The sequence below is a fragment of the Plecotus auritus genome (genome assembly GCF_963455305.1).
Source record: "Plecotus auritus genome assembly, chromosome: 5".
NCBI classification, from domain to species: Eukaryota; Metazoa; Chordata; class Mammalia; order Chiroptera; family Vespertilionidae; genus Plecotus; species Plecotus auritus.
In genome coordinates this window covers 99,016,653-99,039,296 of record NC_137776.1, presented here as the reverse complement: position 1 = coordinate 99,039,296, position 22,644 = coordinate 99,016,653, and the positions used below count along the sequence as shown (strand labels likewise).

The window sequence follows — 22,644 nt, the reverse complement described above, 5'->3', positions numbered from 1 at the left end:
GACTCCTGACAGGACCCTGGGCTGGTGCAGCTGGCCCTTCCGGCCCGCGAGTCGGCCAAATTGAAAGCTGGTCAGAGCTGCCCCTTCCCGATTACTGGGCTGCTCCTCAGGTCACGGCCGAGTCAGTGCGGCGGCGGAGCCACGGCGCTCAGAGCAGAGGCCCGGGGCGGGATGCTCGCGGGGCGGGGCCAGGTTGGACTACAAGTCCCGGCGCGCCCAGCGCTCGCAGGGCCGACCCGGCATGCACCGCGCCTGCCGCCAACGCGGCCCAAGCGGCCTCCGCAGGGTGTGCGGCGCCGCCGGCCCGCCTCCCTGGGCTCCTTGCTGCGGGTCCCTGTCGATTCCCACCGCCCGACAGCGACCCGACCCTGCAAAACCGCCTCTAAATTCAACGCCAGCCAATACCGTGCGCCGGCGGGGCCACGTGACGGCGCCCGGAGGGGCCCGGCGGCGCTCGCGGAGCCCCTGGAGAGCCCCTCCGCGCGTCCCGTCACCCTGCCCCGGTGGCTGCCGGGATACGGACGGCTCGGGCCGGTCCCGCTCAGTCCTCCAGCCGCTGGGGCCCTCCAGTTCCGCCGCCGGCGCCGTCGCCCGCCCGCCCGTCCGCCGCCCGCGGGCCGCTTCTCTGGGCCCCCCAGGCGCATGGCTCCATGAGGCGGGAAAAGGCGGCGCGCGAGAGGTCCCGTCCGCCCTGGCTGCGCCTGGCCCGGGAGAGAAGGTGGGACTCGGCGGCGCCTCCCCCGCCGGCCGCTGGCCTCCTCCCCGGGATCGCGGCGAGGGCCCGGGCCAGGGCGGGGGAGGCCTGCAGGCCGCGTGTCCACGAGGGCGGGGGTCGGAGGCGCTGCTGGGTGAGGCGGGGCTCCCGCTCCCTTCCGCGCGGCCTCCGGAAACAGTTTCGGGTCCCGGTAAAGTTGGGGGGTCTCGGACCTCCCGGCTGCCCCTCCCCTGCCCCCCGCCCCCTCCTCCCCGTCCTGCCACGGGTTTCCACGTCCGCGGTCGGCCCCTCGTCCCTACCCGTCGCCGTGCGGTCTTTCCGGCCCCTCAGCTTCCCCTCCCCACCTCCCACCTCCCACCTTCCACCTTCCACCTTCCACCTTCCACCTCCCCCGGCCTGCTCGGCCCCCGCCGGCGGCCCCTGCGCTCCCACTCTGGCTCGTGCTGCTCGTGCCGCTTTCCACACGCTTTCCTCCTATTCCTGGTTTGTTATTTGGCCAAACCCATCTTCGGTTCTTCCCTTGCCCTCCCAGAGCCCTGTTTCCTTCGCCCTCCCACCTCCCACTTGGTTGCCTGCCTCTCCTTCCCAGGCGTGGGTTTGCCCTTCATTCCCTGCCCTTCTCTGTGCCGTGTCCCGACCTGAACTCCTCACTTGGCCACTCCACCCTCTTGTCCCCGCGGGCCTCTCCTCTTTCACTGCCCTCTGCTCGAGTGGAGTAGGTGGGGCTTGGAGTCAGTCTCCTGTTGACAAGTTTGGAAAGAGCTCAATTCTCTGCTCTTAGGGGTGGGGAGAGTTGGTGACGAGATTGATGCGAGACTAAGAGTAAGGATGGATGGCTCTTAGCCACAGTCAGCATCTCCGCCGCTGCACGATGGCCTGTCCTCGGACCCTGGCCTGCTGTCCAGTAACTTCAGCACCATCTCTGCAGCAGAGGATTTGGGAATATGTTGGTATTCTGAAACCGGTGGAGAGCCTTGAAACGGTATATCTTGGCCTGAGAGCAAGTTTTGATATAAATTAGTGGTGGAGAAAGTTTTAATGTGTGTCTCATGTTCAGGTTCAGTAAAACCTTTGATCCTCAGTGGCCTCGCTGCTTTGTGATGATGCCAAGGAGGAGGTGAACCGATGCATGGGACTGCCATTGCCGCCTGATGTTTAGGTTTTGAAATGTTTGAAGTTCGGAGAGCCAGCCTGTTCCTTAGCTATTTGTGTTTTTTAGAAGTTGCTCTGTTGAATTGTAGTTTTTCAGAAAGCGTCTCTTACATCTACACTACCTTGATTTTGTTCATTCACTGCACCTGCATTTCCATCTTAGGTACAGGAAGGAAGAATGGAATCGGAAGGAAGAAAATTCATTTCAGAGACAAAATAGCTCCCCTCCTCTGTTATAGCTGTTCCCCTGGCAAGACAAACTTCCTGCTTCAGTGAGTATTACTTTGGATATTTAGAATAGAAGTTCATTGTTTGTTTTAGGCCTGTGTTAGGACTTGAGGGTATAGATTTTACTTTGTTTACTTGATTTTTCTACTTCCATGTGGGGGTCTTAATGTTGATGAAGTTTTTTCCACTTGCTCTCTATTAAAATAATTTAAATATGTATTGTTCATAATCCCAGTAGAGTAACCAAGTGGTAGTATATGTAGCATTACACTTACCTTCTTTGTCTGAATACATAAGTCTGGCTCTGTCCCTTCACAAATTACCCTTTAAAAACAAAAAAAACAAAAACAAAGAGCATAACTCGGTTCAGTTCCTATCAAGGTCAGTTATTGGGTCTCTTCCATACAGTTATAGTGTTCAGAGATTTTTGTAACAGTTTGCCCTAAATCTGTTATGGTGATGCTATTATCTTGAAAATAATTAAAATTCTACATGAAAACAAAGTTCTGGAAAAAAATTATTATTGATTTTTACAGGAGTGGGGAGAGAGAAACCTTGATTGGTTGCCTCCTGTACTCGCCCTGACCAGGAGTCGAACCTGCAGCCTTTTGGTGCATGAGTCAACGCTCCAACCAAGTGAGCCACCCAGCCAGGGCTTCCTTTGAGTTTATTTTATTTTTTTAATATATTTTTATTGATTTCAGAGAGGAGGGGAGAGGGAAAGAGATAGAAACATCAGTGATGAGAGAGAATCATTGATTATCCTGAATGCCCCACACTGGGGATTGAGTCCACAACCCAGGCACGTGCCCTGACCTGAAATCGAACCATGACCTCCTGGTTCATAGGTCAACGTTCAACTACTGAGCCACGTTAGCTCGGCCCTTTGAGTTTATTAATAATGGTATGCAAACACTTTTTAGATTTTTTTTTTCAGAGGGCTTTCCATCTTTTTTATTTTTATTTTTTGGTTAATCCTCACCCAAGGATATTTTTCCATTGATTTTCAGAGAGAGTGGAAGGGAGGGGAAGAGACAGAGAGAGAAACATCAGTGTGAGAGCATCAATGTCTCACATCAATTAGTTGCCTCCTGCACGTGCCCTACCAGGACCAGGATCGAGTATGTAACCATGGTATGTGCCCTTGACTGGAATCAAACCGGGACCCTTCAGTCCGCAGACTGAGGCTCTATCCACTGAGCCAAACCAGCGAGGGCATGGTTTACATCTGTTGGAGTCTCCCAAACCCTTTGTAAGGGAGGCAGGGAACCAATATTTTCATTTTACAAATGAAAGAACTGAAGCCCAGCCCTAGCTGGTTTGGCTCAGTGGATAGAGCATCAGCCTGCGGACTGAAGGATCCTGGGCACAATTCCTGACAAGGGCACATGCCTGGGTGCGGGCTCGAACCCCACAGGAGACAGCCAATCAATGATTCTCTCTCATCATTGATGTTTCTATCTCTCTCTCCCTCTCTTAAATCAATGAAAACATATTTTAAAAAAAAAAATGGAAAGAAAGAACTGAAGCCCAGAAAGACCTGGCACATAGTAACGGGAAGGTATCTAAAAACAAAATAGAACTTTTGACTCCTATATTTATGTTTTTTTCTTTTAAGTTAACATGAAAATGTATAGTTCTGTGAAGTTTTCTAAGTCTAACTTTTAATTATATAGGTAAATATATTTTGCAGGGAAATTTTTCACACAGCAAGTATTTTGTGTATGATGTGTGTGATGGGGTTTCAGAAATATGGAAATGATTATTTGAAATGATTACCAGAATGTTTGTGAGTTTTTCATTTGACTATTGTTTGGAATAGTTCCGTAAGTCAGCCAGAATTGTATCTCAGGTGCCATCTCACTACTCATGTGATGCAGTTTTTATTTAACTCTCTGACACACAAAGGAAAAGTCTCTTCCCTTCTGTATTAAAGCTTGATTTGAACAGTTACCTGTACACTAATAAGAGAAAAATATGCAGAGACCTTATTTTTCTTAGCCTCTTTCCTACTCCTACTACCAATCTTTCCTATAGTAAGGTGGTGCCCCCTAGTTAACTGTTTTTTTTTAATTATTTATTTATTTATTTATTTATTTTTTTAATATATTTTATTGATTTTTTACAGAGAGGAAGGGAGAGAGATAGAGAGCCAGAAACATCGATGAGAGAGAAACATCGATCAGCTGCCTCCTGCACACCCCCCACTGGGGATGTGCCCGCAACCAAGGTACATGCCCTTGACCGGAATCGAACCCGGGACCTTTCAGTCCGCAGGCTGACGCTCTATCCACTGAGCAAACCGGTTTCGGCCCTAGTTAACTGTTTTGAGGCTTGTCTTCAAAAGGTGAAACCTGGTGTGTTTTTCTCACCTCCAGGCTTTTCTAGATATTTTAATCTGATTATTTTTGTAATCTAACTTTGAAGGAGTTCTCTCAGTACTCAATATATATCAAGGCTTCTATAATAATAGCATATCTAGCAAGTTTAGTTTCTTTTTAGTATAAACTTAGGAGGAGCCAGATAGAAGAGAACTGTGTACCACTCTCTTCAGCCCAACAGTCATTCTTTATGTGTCCTGGCACTCACAGTGACAAAACGGTGGGTGGTTTATTAGAAATCGTTGCTCTTCCAGGAGGCAAGCATTACAGTCATTGGAGTAATAATCACATGTTAATATTATAATCTTTTAAACTATAAGGTGGTTCTTTTTTATTATTACTATTCTTTATTGTTTAAAGTATTACATGAGTCTCCTTTTTTTCCCCATTGACTTCTCCCCCGCCCCCCTCCCCCACAAGGTGGTTCTCAATAGAATTTTATTATGAAGGCACTTATTTCTGTAGAAATGGTAAGAATTCAGAGCTATGTTGTTTTTGGAACCGACCCTACTTTTATTAATAGAGACACTGGTAGTATTGGTTATAGCAGATACTTTAGTAAATAGTAGTTATAAGTTAAAGAACTGCTAAATGCTCTTAATGTGTTGCTCATTGACTACTCACAAGTAATCCTGTGGGGTAGCAGGAGCCCAAGGCCACATGTATGTGGCAGCCTGCCTGAGTGCATAGCCAGTATGTGGCAAATCATAGTTGAGATTTGAGCCTAGACTGTAACCCCAAAGCCTAGGGTTCTGTACTCTGAAGATGGGAACTGTTCTGGCAGCGTCAGCTTATTGTTGGCAGTGATTTAGGAGTATTGGGAGAGGAAGGCCACTTCAGTCAGGCTGTCCTCCCCTCAGTACTGATCTTTATACTTTGTTTGTAAACATCAGCAATTTATAAGACAACGTTTGTATTAACTCCTGAAATCAAATTGCCCTTCAGGCAAATAAAAGTGCCCCATCAATTCAAAAAGAAAGAAAATTCTTTTCCAGTGCAGTTTAAAAAAGTAGGTATGGTCTGCCCAAGCAACGTAAAGTTAATATCAGCTGAGGCTAAGTTCAGGATTGACCAGTTACTGGTGTGTTTTAGCAAAGAAGACAGCTACTAGCATAAATCAAACCAGGAAGTTCATGTAGGGGATATTTCACCTAACTTTTGAATTATCCACATTGGCTATCCATTTTCTTATGAATTAAATGATTCCTAGGTTTGGGCTGAATAGAGTTGACATTGTTGATAAGAATAAATACTTAGAATTTAGCTCCAGTTTCTGACACACAGTTAGCATCAGGATGGAACCAAGTATTTAAAGATTAGGTTGTGCCATAAACATCCTATATAATAAAAGCCCAATGTGCTAAGTGTCCGGTCGACCCGTTGGCTGTTCAACCAATCAAAGCGTGATATGCTAAGGCCGCTCAGCTGCTCACTATGACGTTCACTGACCACCAGGGGGCAGACGCTCCAACTGGTAGGTTAGCTTGCTGCTGGGGTCCTGCCGATTGGGATTGAGCGATTGGGACTGAGCAAGATGGGCCGGACACACCTGGAGCCCTCCTGCGGTCCCTCTCCAGCTGGCCAACCTTCTGCGTCTCTCCCTGCCCCGATTGTGCACCGGTGGGGTCCTTCAGCCTGGCCTGTGCCCTCTCCCAATCCAGGACCTCTTGGGGGATGTCGGAGAGCCAGTTTCACCGGATCCCGCAGGCCAGGCTGAAGGACCCCACTGGTGCACGAATTCGTGCACTGAGCCTCTAGTTCTTCGCATAAAATGGCAAACTTAAATGAAGTCAACTAGGAAATCTGTAGATAAGATGGCTGGTGTGTATACCATATGCAGGGCACCAGGTTAGGTGTAGTGAAAGGTAAAGGCATCCAGCCCTGAGATTAAGGGTGACAGTGGCTGCAGGGCTGGCTGGTACTGAAGTGACGGTAGAACCCTGCCCGCTTCCCCACAGAAAGGGAGGAGGAGTTGCCAGCTGGCCTGTTATGGACCCTAAGGAAGGTGTGATGACTCTTCAGCACTGAGAACATTTTTATTTGACACTTGCTAAGTTAGGAGGTGAAACAGTCATTCCTTTTATTTCCTCCAGCTTTTTGTGGAAGTACATCTTCGTCTCCATCTGATGGAAATCCATTTTACCTAGTTCATTCTCATCTCTAGTGAACAGAGGAAAATGAGATCACTACTACTGGCTCTTACAGTGGCCCTTGAGTTTAGCTTTTTGTTTTTTATTACATTTTTATTGATTGATTTATTTACTTATTAGGGAGAGAGGAAAAGAGAGAGCTAGAAACATCCTGCACATCCCCTACTGGGAATTGAGCCAGCAACCCAGGCATGTGCCCTAACCAGGAATCAAACCTGAGACCTGTTAGTGCCTGGGTCGGTGTTCAACCACTGAGCCACCGGGCTGGGTGAGTTTAGTTTTGAAAGTGACTAACTGAAAGCTTGAGAGGGTCTCAGTGATATAATGTGTCTGTAAAACAAGGATTTTTACATTAGTTTCCACTTATTTCAGATGAACTGACTTTGCAGTAACTATTCAGTTACTCGTACTAAGATCAAAGTACCATTTTTGCTAGTTTTTATGAGGTTTTGAGGAAGAGTAAAAACAAATTTTCACATTGTTTTAGAAGAGATGTTGAGTATATCTTTAGGGGTTTTTTTGTTTGTTTATTTTGTTTTGCGCTGCTACTCTGAGATATCTTAGGCTGTACTCTCAGGTGCCAAACTGTTGGAGAAATAAGTGTCTGCTTATTGTAGGGTGCTCCTGGAAGCTGAGTCTGGGACTACCTGGTTGTGGTGAGATGCCTGCTTTGTTGGAGTAGGGTTAGAAGAGTAACTAAAGAGAAAGTTTTGATGAAATTGGTGGATAGTGGTTAATGTAATAAATAAAAGTATTTCCTACCAGCACCCTGTTTTACATAGCGTTCTTTTTTTTTTTTTTTTTTTTAGTTACTGATTTTAGAGAGAGAGAAATGTGGATTTGTTGTTCCACTTATCCGTGCACTTACTGGCTGTTTTCTCGCATGTGCCCTGGCTGGGGATCGAACCCACAACTTTGGAGCATCAGGACAGCTCTTCAACCAAGTGAGCCACCGGGCCAGGGCTACTTAACATTCTTTATTGTAGTTCACTTAATATTTGCTTTATACTGAAAGATAAGTAAAATGTTTGCCCCCTTAAAAACATGCCTTCAGAATAATTCAGTGAAGGAGGGAGCTGGAGTGAGTATGTAGGCTATAGATGAAATAAGATTGGCCATATGCCCCGGCCGGTGTGCTCAGTTGGTTGAGGGGCATCTCATGCTCCACGAGGTCTCCAATTTGATTCCGGGTCACTGCACATGCCTGGGATTCAGATTTTGGGTTTGATTCCCGGTAGGGGGTGTGCAGAAGGTAGCCAATCAGTGTTTCTCTCTTATCGGTGTTTCTGTCTCTCCCTCCCTCCCTTTCCTTTCCTCTCTGAAATCAACAAAAACATTTAAAAAAAAAAAAAAAAAAAGATTGCCCTGGCTGGTTTGGCTCAGTGGATAGAGCGTCGGCCTGCGGACTCAAGGGTCCCGGTTCGATCGCAGTCAAGGGCATATACCTTGGTTGCAAGCACATCCCCGGTAGGAGGTGTGCAGGAGGCAGCTGATTGATGTTTCTCTCTAATCGATGTTTCTGGCTCTCTATCCCTCTCCCTTCCTCTGTAAAAAATCAATAAAATATACTTCAAAAAAAAAATAAAAGATTGGCCATATGTTAAAAATTATTAAGACTGGATATTGGGTTTGTTGAGCTGTTCATGTTTTGAATTTTCCATAGATTTAATTTTATAGAATAAATTTTTAAGTAGTGCCTTCTAATATATCTTTGATGCAGAGTCCATGCATTTATTGGCTGGTTTCTCGCATGTGCCCTGGCTGGGGATCGAACCCACAACTTTGGAGCATCGGGACAACTCTCCAACTAACTGAGCCACCAGGCCAGGGCTACTTAACATCCTTTATTGTGGCTCACTTAATATTTGCTCTATACTGAAAGATAAAGGGCTGCCTTTGGTCACTGCTTGAGAACATGGATTGAATTATTTGCTTAGTGGCCTGCCAAGAAATGCTTGGGCCTAAAGAGTCACACGATTTGGGTTGATTCTCTTGGTTTCAAATTGTAGCTTGGGAGGGTGTGGGGGAATTGTTAAATGTAATCTCTTGTGTTCGTTCCCACTGCCAATTAGTGGTTATACATTGTGTGTAGGCAGAATATTCCCAGAATTCATTTTTTCTGCCTTGTGTGGTGTGAAAATCGCTTCTGTTGCTCTGTTCCGGGTTGTTTCCCGGTCAGGTAGTTGATAACACCTACTAACAAACACCTGAGTTGCCACAATCTCATAACATCTAGCTCTTCCTTCAGGTGTGCTTTGGTGTAATGAGAATCAGCAAAGGTTTCTTTAACCTTGGTGTTTCATCCTTTCTTTTGGTTTCTTTGAATTTTGGGTCTCTGGAGGCACAGCTTCCAGGCCCTGTTGGCCTGTTAAAACTCCAACTCTCTAGAGATTAGATAGTTCTGTTTCATTTAACACATCCTATATAATAGAGCAGTAATATGCAAATTGACCATCACTCCAACACACAAGATGGCCACCCCCATGTGGACACAAGATGGCCGGCAGGGGAGGACAGTTGTGGGCGATCAGGCCAGCAGGGGAGGGCAGTTGGAGGGGATCAGGCCTGCAGGGGAGGGCAGTTAGGGGTGATCGGGCCTGCAGGGGAGGGCAGTTGGGGGGGATCAGGCCAGCAGGGGAGGGCAGTTAGGGGCGACTGGGCCTGCGGGGTGGGGGGGCAGTTGGGGAGGGACCGGCCCTGCGGGGGAGGACAGTTGGGGGCGACCAGGCCTGCAGGTGAGGACAGTTGGGGGGGATCAGGCTGGCAGGGGAGGGCAGTTAGGGGTGACTGGTCCAGCAGGGGAGGACAGTTGGGGGCAACCGGGCCTGCAGGGGAGGGCAGTTGGGGGCAATTGGGCCGGCAGGGGAGGGCAGTTGGGGGCAATTGGGCCGGTAGGGGAGGGCAGTTACGGGTGTCCAGGCCAGCAGGGGAGGGCAGTTAGGGGTGACCAGGCCGGCAGTGGAGGGCAGTTGGGGGGGCAGGCCTGCAGAGGAGGGCAGTTAGGAGTGACCAGGCCTGAAGGGGAGATCAGTTAGGGGTGACCAGGCCTGCAGGGGAAGGCAGTTAGGGGCAAACAGGCTGTCAGGGGAGCAGTTAGGCATCAATCAGGCTGGCAGGGGAGTGGTTAGGGGGTGATCAGGCTGGCAGGCAGAAGCAGTTAGGGTCAATCAGGCAGGCAGGCAGGCAGGCGAGCGGTTGGGAGCCAGCAGTCCTGGATTGTGAGAGGGATGTTCGACTGCCTGTTTAGGCCCAATCCCACTGTGTTCAGGGCAAGCACTCCACAGTGAAGTCCTGACCCTAGGAGTTCATGCTGGTGGGAGCAGTCAAACAAAACCCAGATGGTGAGAGCAGCTGAATAAATTGACACTTACTACACACCAGACATTGTATTAAGCACTTCACATATGCTAACTCATTTTTCTAACAAACACACGAGGCCAATCTGGTTACTCCATTGTGAGGAAACTGAGTTAGAGGTAATCCTGAAGGGTTAGGATTTGAACCCAGGCCAGTTGGTTCTGGAGTCAGTATTTTTCAACCAAGATGTTCTGCTCCCTCTCTTAATTATCTGAACAAGACAATGAAGTCTGTGCTCAGAATCAGTATAGTTTCTAGAAGTTTTAATGGATCAAGTGCATTAGGCTTTCTCAAAAAGAATCCTATTTTCAAGCCAAACATTGAAGAGTGCACAAGTATTATTCCTCAGCTCTTTCAACTCACTAAAAATTGCCCTAGATACAAAAATGTGTATTCTGTTATGGATCAGCATATATCGAACATAAATGAGTAAAACTTATGGAATTTTTATATCTCATTCAACTTAAAGTCACAGGCTGTTTTTGTAGGAATAATGGCATTGCAAGTGGGTAGGTAAACATCTAATTTGAATTAAAAGCTGTGGAATTTATAACCAAAACACTGTTTTAGAGCAATGCGTAAAAAGGCAGTGATGTGCTTATGTGTTCAAATCAGAGAAAATTTAGGGAGAATATCTGGGAAAGGGCTCAAACATGTAGTCACTTGAGAAAAACCAGTATACTTTTCTCAAGTCAACAGAATTTTATAAATTTTGGTATAATCAATATTGAAATAACTAGGATCTATTTCCTGATTCTGTGATCATTGACACAACAGAAAGAGGATTTTGGTCATGTTATAGCTATACATTTATACCTTAGGCTTTTTAAGAAAAAAAAATTAGTAAAAAGATCCTCCCTCCCATTCACATGATCAGATGGCTTTCTGGCCCATCTGATGACACACTATGTTAAGCTGAGTGGCTTTGCATATGTCTGCTTTGCTATGACAGGGCAGAAAGGCTACCTCACAAAAGGACTATGAAGCTTGGGTCGTTGTATGAATAAAGGTTTCTACTAGGTGTTAGCTTTTCTTGAATGAGGTCTTAAAAGGATAGAGAGATGTGTGGAAAGTGGAGTTCTGAAAACCAAAGAAAATGAGTAGCATTTTCGAATGATAGCTGTAAGCACAGAAAGATGGGAGCCTTGTGTTAGAAGGTGTGCTCTTTTTGGAATGACAGCTAACTGCTTTTCACCTTCACTAAGGCCGGGGACTGAAATCCCATATATTTACGTTAGTGATGAGAAAATGCTGAAAGGATGTGGTTCACAAGGGAAAGCGTGGTGTTCCTCTGGGGTCCTTTGAAATTAGGGCGGTTCCATTTGGATCCTCTGAAGCAGTAGAGAAAGCAGCCTGATGACGAGTCTGGCAGGTCCAGGGCAGTCCTCCAACCAGCTTTGCGATGCCCTCCACCATCCAGCTTCACGGCTGCCCCACCCTTCCTTCTGCCCAGGCAAGAGAACACTTTGCTGCCTGCCTCCATCCATGTGGACCATAGCTTCATGGAAAATAAAAAAATGGCTTCCTTTAGGCATTCCTGCTGTGGAACTCAGGGTTTCTTCTAGTCAAGCTGGCCATGTGACCTAGGGGAGAAAGAGCATTGAGGACTCTTGCCTGTGTGTGGAGACTCTTCTGTTTTTTGTTTTCTCTTTCTAGCTAACCATTTGAGTCAATGCTTATCTGTTCTCTTTTTGGTTAGGGTTCTGTACATTCCAGACCGCGGGCACTGAGTCAGGATGGGAAAAAGACGCTGCGTTCCTCCACTCGAGCCCAAGTTGGCAGCAGGCTGTTGTGGGGTCAAGAAGCCCAAGTTATCTGGAAGTGGAACGCACACTCACGGGAACCAGGCCACCACTGTCCCCGGCTCTAGTTCAGGACCTCTTCAAAACCACCAGCATGTGGATGGCAGCAGTGGTCGGGAGAATGTGTCAGACTTAACTCTGGGACCTGGAAACTCTCCCATTACACGAATGAATCCCGCATCGGGAGCTCTGAGTCCTCTTCCCCGACCCAATGGAACTGTCAACACCACCAAGAATCTGGTGGTGACCGCAGAGATGTGCTGCTACTGCTTTGATGTCCTCTACTGTCACCTCTATGGCTTTCCTCAGCCACGACTTCCTAGATTCACCAATGACCCCTAGTGAGTAAATCCATCAGAGCAGGGGACAATGAGAAAGGCAGATGGCATCTTCCCGCTACTTATAAAAACTTAAATGTGATTTAGGAATAGGATGGTGAGAAATATCCAGCAATATCTAGAGCAGTGGTCGGCAAACTCATTAGTCAACAGAGCTAAATATCAACAGTACAATGACTGAAATTTCTTTTGAGAGCCAAATTTTTTAAACTTCTTCTAACGCCACTTCTTCAAAATAGACTTGCCCACGCCGTGGTATTTTGTGGAAGAGCCACACTCAAGGGGCCAAAGAGCCGCATGTGGCTCGCGAGCCGTGGTTTGCCGACCACTGATCTAGAGTATCCACTGGATTCAGTATTGGAAAGGGACTAGGTTATATTTGGAGGAGGTGTAGGCTTGTGAAAGTAATGTTCTGGAAATCAGGATTTTTTTCTTGGCTCTTCTGTTGTTTCAAATGTACAGGTCACACTATCACATCGTCACATGTCACATCGTGGACCCCAGTAGTGTTGAAGTCCAAGTGAACTGGGAGCGCCTGAGGGCCAGGCTGGAAACTAGGAGCTCATTTAATGGGAGCTGTGATGCTTTTATAGGGGTTCCCTCCCTCTGTTCATCAGCAATCGCATGGAAATCTCAGGGCTGCTGGCACCCCACCCAGATGTCAGAATCTGCTTCACTGGTTGGTTGGTTGGTTGGTTGGTTGGTTGGTTTTGTTAACCCTCGCCTGAGGATATTTTTCTATTGATTTTTAGAGTGAGTGGAAGGGAGGGAAGGAGAGAGAGAGAGAGAAACATTGATGTGAGAGAGAGACAATGACTGGTTGCCTCCTTCATGTGCCCCAACCAGGGCTGGAGATCAAGCCTGCAACCGAGGTACATGCACTTGACCAGGATCAAACCCAGGACCCTTCAGGTCACGGGCCGACACTCTATTCACTGAGCCAAACCGGCCAGGGCTGTGTTTTACTCTTTGTAATTCAAGACTCTTTTGTTTGTCCCCAGCCCTCTCACGTGCCAATGATGTAAGCAGTGTGTATAAATCGTAAAGTGAAGAAACTCATGCCAGTGTTTGCTCCTTTCTCAGAATTAGAAGCAGCTCTGAGTTGCCTTGTAAGAGCTTTGTTTTTTGAGATGCTTGGAGCATTGACCTGAGGTCATTCACTCAGCAGGGTAAGGCATTGCACAGCCCACTGGGCAGGGAGTGAAGAGGCATGAAGAAAAGTCCTTGTTCTTGGGAGACTTGTGGAGTCGGCAAACCATAGGCACAAAGTTAAATAGGGTGTGGTGCACTGTGGGCAGAGTAGAGCGGAAGTCGTCCCTCCTGTGTGATGGTGTCAGAGGAGAAGAGATGAAGAGAAAAAGCCTAACTTTTCAGGGCAGTATTGCCAGAGGGTACCATAGTCAGAAAAACCCTGCTGAGCAGGTGCAGATGATCACACTGGGTGTTCGTGGGAGCAGGTGTATCTATAAAGGAGATGGACACAGATTTGGGAGAGGGTGGTGGCTGCAGCATTGTGGGCCATTATATTCGGGCTCGTATTTCCTCCTGCAAACACTGGACTACTTGAGGGCTGTGGAGTAGTTTTGAGACAGTAACTCTGGCTGGTGCTGTTCTAGTACAAGGGAAAGACGTGTGGGTAGGAGATCCGCTTTGTAACAATGATCAAAGAAGTAGGTAACTTTAAGCATCAAAGAGGTAAAAGTATAGGGGCATGGAGGAGTCTCAGACCTGAGACTTCTTCTAGAAAACCTGTCACCATCCATCTGATGTAGCCTAGAACGGAAGGTGGCGATTTCTGCTAGTAATAAGCTCTCTTCGGGAAACATTGTTTTTCTTTTTTTTTTTTTTTAAATATATTTTATTGATTTTTTACAGAGAAGAAGGGATAGGGATAGAGAGTTAGAAACATCGATGAGAGAGAAACATCGATCAGCTGCCTTCTGCACACCCCCTCCTGGGGATGTGCCCGCAACCAAGGTACATGCCCTTGACCGGAATCGAACCTGGGACCTTTCAGTCCATGGGCCGATGCTCTATCCACTGAGCCAAACCGGTTAGGGCAACATTGTTTTTCTTTTCTGAACATTTATGAGCAGGAAATGTTTGTAGTTGCCATTGGCAGAAATAACTATGGGAACAGTGTGGGGCTGTAGGGAGTGTTTGCAGATAAGAAGGAGGTGCACAGGCCCAGTGTGTCTTCATGAAGGATGGAACTAGGGAACTTGGACATTCAAAATAGGGTAAAGAAGAGAAGGACATGGAGAATTAGAAGGGAAAAAAGTGAAGTCCTGGACAGGAAGAGGACTGTAGCACATGCATGTGTCAGCAAGGCCCGTGGGAAAGGCTGCCCAGAGGGCCTTTCTTCATGCGCCTTGCAAGGTGTCCTCTCCATGTCCCGCCGGTACTGTACACCTCCCAGAAAGGAATAGGGTCCTGCAGATAGCTGGCAGCTCAGAAGGCAGTCCTTGTGGGGAATAACAAATGAGCAGGAATAAAGCCACAGTCTGTTCTTATCCATGATTGACTTGGGGCTGGAGAGTGTTTTGTGTTTTGCTTTTTTAGTCCGCTCTTTGTGACATGGAAGACAGGGCGGGACAAGCGGCTTCGTGGCTGCATTGGGACCTTCTCAGCCATGAATCTTCACTCAGGACTCAGGGAATACACGTTAACCAGGTAATTACACGAGGCACGATTGGTGGAAAAATTGGCGATCAAATTTATCTACAGAATCGAAAACAACTGCCAGACGTTATGTCTTCAAAGTAATAAAGAATGAGTGTTCTCTTCTTGGTAATCAGGAACTGTGGAAGCTTTAATCTGGTGAGTCTCTTACTGGTTCCAGTATAGACAGTTAATAGCATCAAGTTGTGTTTGAGCACATTGGTATGAATGGGTAATGGAAGTTCTCTGCGTAGCTCCAGTTGTAAATATTCGGGCACATGCTCCCAACTCCAGAGTAGCCTCACTTATGTTTTTTTGTCCCCTTTCAGTGCACTTAAGGACAGTCGATTCCCCCCCCTGACCCGAGAGGAGCTGCCTAAACTTTCCTGCTCTGTCTCCCTCCTCACTAACTTTGAGGATGCCAGTGATTATCTGGACTGGGAGGTGAGAACAGCTGCATTTGGAACTCTGCGTCTCTCGTTGCATTTGGGTTCGGGTTAGTACATGGTGATGTATCTCCTTCATTGAGAGGGTATAAGAATGTGAAAGTTGAGTTTGGAAACCATTATGGGAAGCATGGGTGGACAGAAACGGTGCTACAATATCAGAAGCAGAAAGAATTGTGAAGGCTTTCTCTTCCTTCCAAGTCTACTTGGGTTTACATCCTTCTCCCATGCCTAATAAATGATAATGAGGTGGGGGAGTAAAAGGGGACATCTGTAATACTTGCAACAATAAAGATAAATTAAAATAATGACAATAATATTGAACAAACAACAAAAGAAACAATCATGATAAAGTGGAATATTCCAGATCCTTCTTGGTGAGCCCTTGAGTCAAAGTTGTTATTTAGAGTCATTTGTGAAGAGCCCCGAGCCAGATCAAACCCTGTGATATGTTTTCATTTAATGGACTAGATTGAAGGTGGAGTATTCAAGATGATCAGATGAGCAATTGAAAGAATTTATTTCTATAACCTTTATACTCTTAGGTGACTACATGTGGAATCACATCTCTCAAGCTAGTTTTTTTGGCTTTTTTATCTGACAGAGCATTCGTGATGAAAATCAAGAGGTTCTCATGTTTATGTTTGGATGGCTGAAATTTCCTTAGAATAAATCAGTGCCATTTATTTGGTTGTGGGTTTTTTTTTTTTGTAGGTAGGGGTCCATGGAATTCGAATTGAATTCATCAATGAAAAAGGTGTCAAACGTACAGCCACATATTTACCTGAGGTTGCTAAGGAGCAAGGTGAGTTGGACAAATGGAATGTCATTGAACAACACCGGACATAGTGTTGCCAACTACCAGGCAGGAGAATAGTGTGTGTGGTCTTTCAGCCCAAGTGCCACTAAGAATGAGTGCCCTTCTTCCTTTCAATACCTACCAGCTTCTTCCAGAAGGAGAAGTGAACTCTGAACGATGCAGATGCTGGGAGAAGAGGGGCACGATTTCTCCTACTTGCTTATTTCACTTTCAGGGAATAGCTTTATTTCTTGTCCTCCAAGATTGGTGATTGTAGCAAAATTCCACTAATCAACTTGACCATATTGTGGAGTTCATTGTAAAGGGAAGCTGCCCATATCGGGAGTTTTGAACTCTTGGTCATGAATTATTAAACAGTATTATACTTGGAAAAAGGCAAAACATAATTAATCCTATTTTTTTAAAGAACTTAGTAGTAGAGGTGTTGGTAGCGAAGAACTTGGTAGTTACTAAGTTCTTAAACTGTGACATTGGAGATGGGAAATGGGTTGGGCAGGTTTCCCTTTAAGAGAATACCGATGAGTGTTGTTTGTACTTTCTGTGATATGTAACCTCATTTTCTTTCTTTCTTGGAATTCTGGTTTTTTAATATGTAAATTAATGCACACACAGTATTTGTTAGATGTGAACCTGAAATAGAGAAAAATGTCCAGTTTAATATGTCAGTGAACTAATTATGTGGCCAGCGAGTTGCCTTGTTGGTTTTCATTGTGGTTGTGTTTAAACTTTTTCAAAAGCAGTGAGGATGTGACAAAACGGAAGCCTTTTATCCACCTTTTTGAAATCATAAATCCCATATTTCTGTACAAGAGGGCACACCATAAGTATTTTCTAATACTGAGATGTGACGATAATTAGGTAAATAACCAAAGTATTTTTGCCATTTGAATATTGATTGGGAAAATTAAAAAGTGACACATATTGCAGTAATTTAGGGAGTTTTATTTGGTTCTCAGTTTGATATATTTGGTTTTATCTGTTACAAACATGCAAGAACAACACAGCAGCACTGTGTGAACAACTTTCCCATCCTGTTAAAGGAATAGCTTCCCTCCTACTATTCTCTATCATTGAAAACTGGACTCTAAGAAATCATCAAATGAAGGAAGGCCACACTGAGGAATATAAGCTGCAGAACTGAATTTTCTCTTTCCACAGAACAGCCCTGGCTCCCAGCAGTAGGTCCACAGCCAGTCTAAGTTGGAACCATGTTTGTTCCTAGATATTTACACTGGGATCACATCTCTGACAGGAAAGAGACAGAAGCAGGGGTCTGGGGACAGCCATACGGCATGTGTCAGGCCATCATCTCAGGTCGCCAAGGTTTCCCTTGGACTGTCAGTGAGGGGTGCCCAGGACTCCCCTGCCCCTCCCTAGCAGATGTGGCCGCTTCCGCCTCTCCCTGTGTGAGAGCATGACCCTCTGTCACTGTGCCCTGACCTCAGTGTGTCTCCTCTCCTCAGACTGGGATCAGATCCAGACAATAGACTCCTTGCTCAGGAAAGGTGGCTTTAAGGCTCCAATTACCAGTGAATTCAGAAAAACGATCAGACTCACCAGGTAACCCCGTGTCTCGTTTTCCTTGTCATTTTAATCTAGTTGGGTTTGCATGGAGGGTACTTGTTGGTGGAAAGGGGAAGAAAGTGTCTGCTGTCTCCTAACCACAGAAGTGCGGTGCGTGAGGCCCTGCGGAGACAGTGGCAGCACAGCAGACTCAGTCTCCTGAGTGTCCCAGCAGCTAAGCTGAGAGCAGGGGAGCAGGCGAGGCCACTGAGCAAGTCGTGGTGTCTGTGCCAGACTCGCTTTGGGGGAGGCTGATGCAGTCAGGTGGCACCCTAAAGGAATAGTCAGAAAACGCTTCTTATGAAGATTGGAAAGGAAACGCCCCTGCCTGTTGGGAGTGAATGCTTCTTTGGGGGGCTGCCTAGTGTGGTACAGTGTACGTGGCCTTGGGGTCTGAAACAGCCTCACCACTTAGCCATGGGACCTGGTCAGTTATTCTGCCACTCTTAAGTGGAAAAACTCTCCTGTCTGTAAAAAGTGAATGGTAATGCCTTAGGGTTGTTTTAGGTGTGGTAAGGTAATATATGAGGAATTTCTAAACCAGGGCCAAGCATAGATGTCAGTTCTCTTCCCATCCCTACTGAAATCTAAAACACTGATAGATTTAGCTTCTATGGGTTCTGTGGGCCTCTGGCCCCCTGATCTGTAAAATGCTGAATAATCATATAGTAACCTCACAGGTCTATCTGGAAGATAACCCAGTGTTTTTTAAATGCTTTGGATTCCAAGAAAAATTAAAAAATAAACTTTCAAATACAAAGCATTTTTATTATCATTATTATTATTATAATTTATTTGAACAGCCATTTCCCTGTCAAAATTCAGGAATAATCACCTTGCAGTGGAGGAGTGATTACAGTGGGAAAGAGATGGCTCTGGGTAAGGATTGTCACACCCAGCTCCTGTGGTCTGTAGTAGGCTCCATAGGTTTGTAACACCCATGCTTCGCATCCTGACTCATGGCTCTTTCCAGAGCAAAGCCAAAGTGCTATGAATTCTGTTCTGATGACCCTGTGATAGATGGCATATTCATCTAGGAATTGAGGCTGTCCTATATAGCCCCAGGATCCTTTAACCTGCTTCATGAGAATTTGACCCAGAATTAGGTATCTGTGCCCTTTTGGTTATAAATAACTCACTTGTTACTTTTTGCAAATTGAGGTTGTATTTCTGTCATTTACCTCATTTTAACCTGAAAGTAGACTTGCAGTTTACACTGGGCCTTGGTTGCAGTCCTCTTCCAATCTGCCACCATGTCCTCTGACTTGAGATTCTTCCTCCAGACCCCGTAGCATTACCTGACGATAAGCATATGTAGTGTCAAAGGTGGGATGTGCAGAAAACACCTTCTCAGGGATATTGTGATTGTGCTTTTTCATCTCGTTCATTTGTAATAACAACATTGTTTTCTTGTGCTGTCTTTCATTTTCTGTAAGTAAGGTTGCTCTTGGTCTTCCATTTTATTCTTTCAAAATGTGGAATAAGCTTTTTGGTTTTCTATGCTGAGTGACTTTACTGAGTGAAGTGTTGGGGGTTCATAATACCCTTCCCTGTCTCCTCACACAGGTACCGAAGTGAGAAGGTGACAATCAGTTATGCAGAATATATTGCTTCTCGACAGCACTCTTTCCAGAATGGCACTCTTCATGCCCCGCCCCTCTACAATCATTACTCCTGACACACGGCTGCATGACCAGTCCCACCCCCCTGTGGCCACCCATGGCTATGACATCATTGGAGCGGACGCCTCCTCTTCTTGGTCCAGTTACTTCTATTACTGCACCATTTTATGATGCTAGCTTCCGTTGCCAAGTCTGCCTCCAGCTGACTCGGGGTTGTGGAGTGGGAAGGCAGGGTTATATTGAATGAAACAGAACTTGAGGGGCCCAAGCCTTATTTCAGCCTTTCCTCATTATGGGGTTCCGTTGGATTGGGGCTCCTCCATGACTAGTGAGAATTGCCTGTGGGTTCAGAAGGCCCTCGGCATACACGTGGCCACCTGCTTACTGGCTACACAGTGGGAGCTGGAATTCATGATTCCTGAAGGTTTACCCCACTTGCACCCTTGTAGCCTCCCCAGATCGAGTAGATGTGTTTTCCCCTGGCAGTCTGGGCAACGGAGACCAACAAGACACATTTTTAGGTTGTTTTAAATTCCTTTTTTTAAACGTCCAGTTTATTGCATACCAACAGTTGATTACAACCTCCATGCTTCATAAGTGGACGCCATGTTCGGGTTGGCCGTGGGCACCGTGAGTCCTGTGAGGCTCCTGGACAGACACTCACATCCAGATTGAAAGCCCTTTGGATGGTGTGGCAGATCTCATTCGTTGCTCAATCAACCTCCAAGGTTTAATTCTAACCCTGCTGTCAGTTGGATTTTCGGGCACTCTTCTCACATGGAGTCTCCTGGTACTGAACAGAGAGCTCTGGTGTAACCTGCTGAGGAATGAACTGGGATGCCTGGAGGACATCCTTGCTGTGTGCAGCGTGAAAGGAGAGGCCTCCTCCTTACCACCCGGCTACCTCACTCCTCGCCCTGGTAGCAGTGCCTATACCTGCATCTAGGTTCACAGAAGACACAGATGTTCAAACACACACCTGGGTTGGGCTGTAGAAAGACACATTGTCACAGGAGAAAATCCAGGGTCTCCAAGCTGTTTTTGTCCTTTCAGGCAAGCATCTTTAAGGGACTTAAAAGCAGAGGCGTTCCTTTTCCTAGTTTCCCTGTAGGAGTGAGAAGACAGTTGATTCGGTCCTTTACAGGACTTTAGAACAACATTGTGTAATTAAACAAGGTGAATCATTACCTTGCCTAATATGCTGGGAATCTTTACCCCACCAGGGCAGGTTTCCAAACAGCTCACTTTAGTCTCGGTCCTTCCATTTTCCTGTGGCATATTTCCCTTTCCCATAGCTGCTGACTAAGTACCTGTCAGCAAGTCCTCCTCCCTCTTGCCCAGCCTTCGCTCCCTTGGTGCAGAGCTGATGGCAGCGGGGACCTGGAAGGGGCCGCGGCTGCACTGTCACAGAGGCACTGCTGGAGGGCTACAGGAGGTGTGGCCGGTGGGAGGAGAGAGCCTGAGGGTGACACTTCAGCAGCACTTGGGGAACTCTTGAAGTGGATTGGATGTCAACCTGGTGGACACAATGTTTTTATTTAATTTATTTTTAAACATTTATGTGGTGGTGGTGTGGCTTTCCAGAATGGGCAAATAAGTCAAAAGACCTTTTGAGTTTTCTTCTGCCAGATTTGGGGAAGGGGGTGGACAGGGACACAGTCTAAGAAACGACACATGCTATTATAGGCATAGCTGTCTCGTTTCTTGGAAGAGATGAATAAAGGTGGGCAGACTAGCTTGGCGTCATCCTCTTAGGCTATGGCGTGCGCAGGGGCAATGGGCTGACATCCGGATGCCCAGGCTGGGCTGCATTCTCACTTCTGCCCCTTTTCCTTGCAGAGGTAATGCAAAAGCTATTGAAGATGAAGGGATTGTTTCATGATTTCCTGCTGCTGAGAATAATAAATGTTACAAACGTGACGACAGTTACTTTTAGGTGCCATGGATTGATGTCAGGGTGGTCAGTTTGGGACTAAACCACCCACCTTCAATTTGTATAACAGTATTGATCTATAGGGCTACACTTCATTATTGTTCAAGTGTTCTATGTTAAAAGTTGTGTTTAATTTCTAAAGATTTAAAAAAAAAGCAAAAAAAATGGTGCTAAAATTTTACCCCTGAGCACGCTCAGTGAAACTGGTCATGCAAGCATTTACAGTGCCATGCTTTTCAAGCCTATTGTTTCTCGTAGAAATGCTGCCCTATTTGTCTTCCCCAATGTATAGTGATTTTTTTATTTTATCTTATTAGGGGTGGGGTAGGATACCTGCCATTAAGAAAATGAACAGAAAAATTTGAACCCACACACTAGAGGGCTGGGGAATCTCCGCAAGAACTGGCTGGTGCAGCCCAGCACCACACTGCAGTGGGCTCCCAGTCCCTGCGCTCCACTCAGGCCCAGCAGTGGAGATGCTTGGGGTCCTCTTGCTTGTCACGGGGACTCCGGAGTTGACCAAGGAAAGTTCTGTGGCCCTAGAAAGAAGGGCGCCATCCGTGTACATCTTCAATGGGCCTAGTCGGGAAGCGGTCTGGGCGTCCACGGTCATGGCCACCTCATGAAGGTGTAGCAGGTTGCTCTCAGGAAAAACACTTGAGTCTGGACCATCCGGGTGGCCGCTGTGCAGAGGGGGTGACAGCTCCAAACTAGAACTGAAGTGCTCTCCTCCACCTTCGCAGCGATGAGGGCGGCCTGTCCACGTGTGAGCGGTGGCTTTAAAGAGAAGGGATGGTCTTGCTTGCTCCATTTGTCCTTGGGCTGCTCAAGCTGAGCAGTAGGTGACCACTGTTTTCAAGGAACCAGCCCCACGTGCGGGTTTAGTTCAGAGCTTGTTTCCTCCCTAGCAGTGAGTGCCTTTGGTCTGGAAAGTGAGCTTGTCTCCTGACACCCACAGCGAGGACATTCTCTGTGTCATTACGAATTGTGTTTGTCTTACATTAAAGGAGAATGTCTGATCATTAGAGTTGGTCAGTGTTGGATTGTTCCCACTGTGAGGTTCTTAAACTTTTTTTGCTTCATAATTAATTAATATTAAAGCAATTCATGTTAGAGATCCTTTCAATATGAAAGGTTTGTAATGGAGACATAACATTTTATTGTTTGTAATAAAAATCATCTATACAGAAGTCCTAGGTGTTAATATTTGCACAAGATATGTTTTCCATGTTAACACCTACTATTTCACTAACTGTTGATGTTATTTTCTGTTGAGATTCTGGAGCCTAGGGAGCTTGTGTATTTTTTATTAATTTTCCTATTTCTTTGAAGCAAGAGACTTTGTATAGCCTTCAAGTGCAAGGACTTCAGACCAATTCTTCGTATTACACTTGGTTGCCTCTTGGCTATATAACTGCTGAGTGCAAATCATTGAACTCTTTAATGAAGTATTGTAGAGAATAAATCATTATGGAT

The 22,644-nt window shown here is 46.2% G+C and overlaps 1 protein-coding gene across 2 annotated transcripts; it reads left to right on the top strand.

Moving 5' to 3' along the window:
• The first annotated feature begins 260 nt into the window (after positions 1-260).
• On the top strand, positions 261-22,644 carry AMMECR1L (AMMECR1 like). 2 transcript variants are annotated; one of them, XM_080671347.1, is made up of 9 exons: positions 430-718; positions 2,031-2,139; positions 11,683-12,126; positions 14,686-14,796; positions 15,114-15,228; positions 15,945-16,035; positions 17,514-17,610; positions 18,439-18,492; positions 19,180-22,644. In XM_080671347.1, the coding sequence occupies exons 3-8, from the start codon at positions 11,720-11,722 to the stop codon at positions 18,464-18,466; spliced, it is 849 nt and encodes a 282-aa protein (XP_080527473.1). In that variant the 5' UTR covers positions 430-718; positions 2,031-2,139; positions 11,683-11,719; the 3' UTR covers positions 18,467-18,492; positions 19,180-22,644. The 2 variants fall into 2 exon arrangements, with proteins under 2 accessions (XP_080527472.1, XP_080527473.1); XM_080671346.1 differs by lacking the exon at positions 18,439-18,492 and having other exon boundaries at positions 261-718.

What these genes read in the sequence shown, in the direction of transcription:
- AMMECR1L (XM_080671346.1), top strand. Translation starts at nt 11,720, where the DNA reads ATGGGAAAAAGACGCTGCGTTCCTCCACTCGAGCCCAAGTTGGCAGCA. An exon ending in AGGGAATACACGTTAACCAG is followed by an intron (nt 14,797 to 15,113) that starts GTAATTACACGA and finishes GTCCCCTTTCAG; the next exon opens with TGCACTTAAGGACAGTCGAT. An exon ending in GTGATTATCTGGACTGGGAG is followed by an intron (nt 15,229 to 15,944) that starts GTGAGAACAGCT and finishes TTTTTTTTGTAG; the next exon opens with GTAGGGGTCCATGGAATTCG.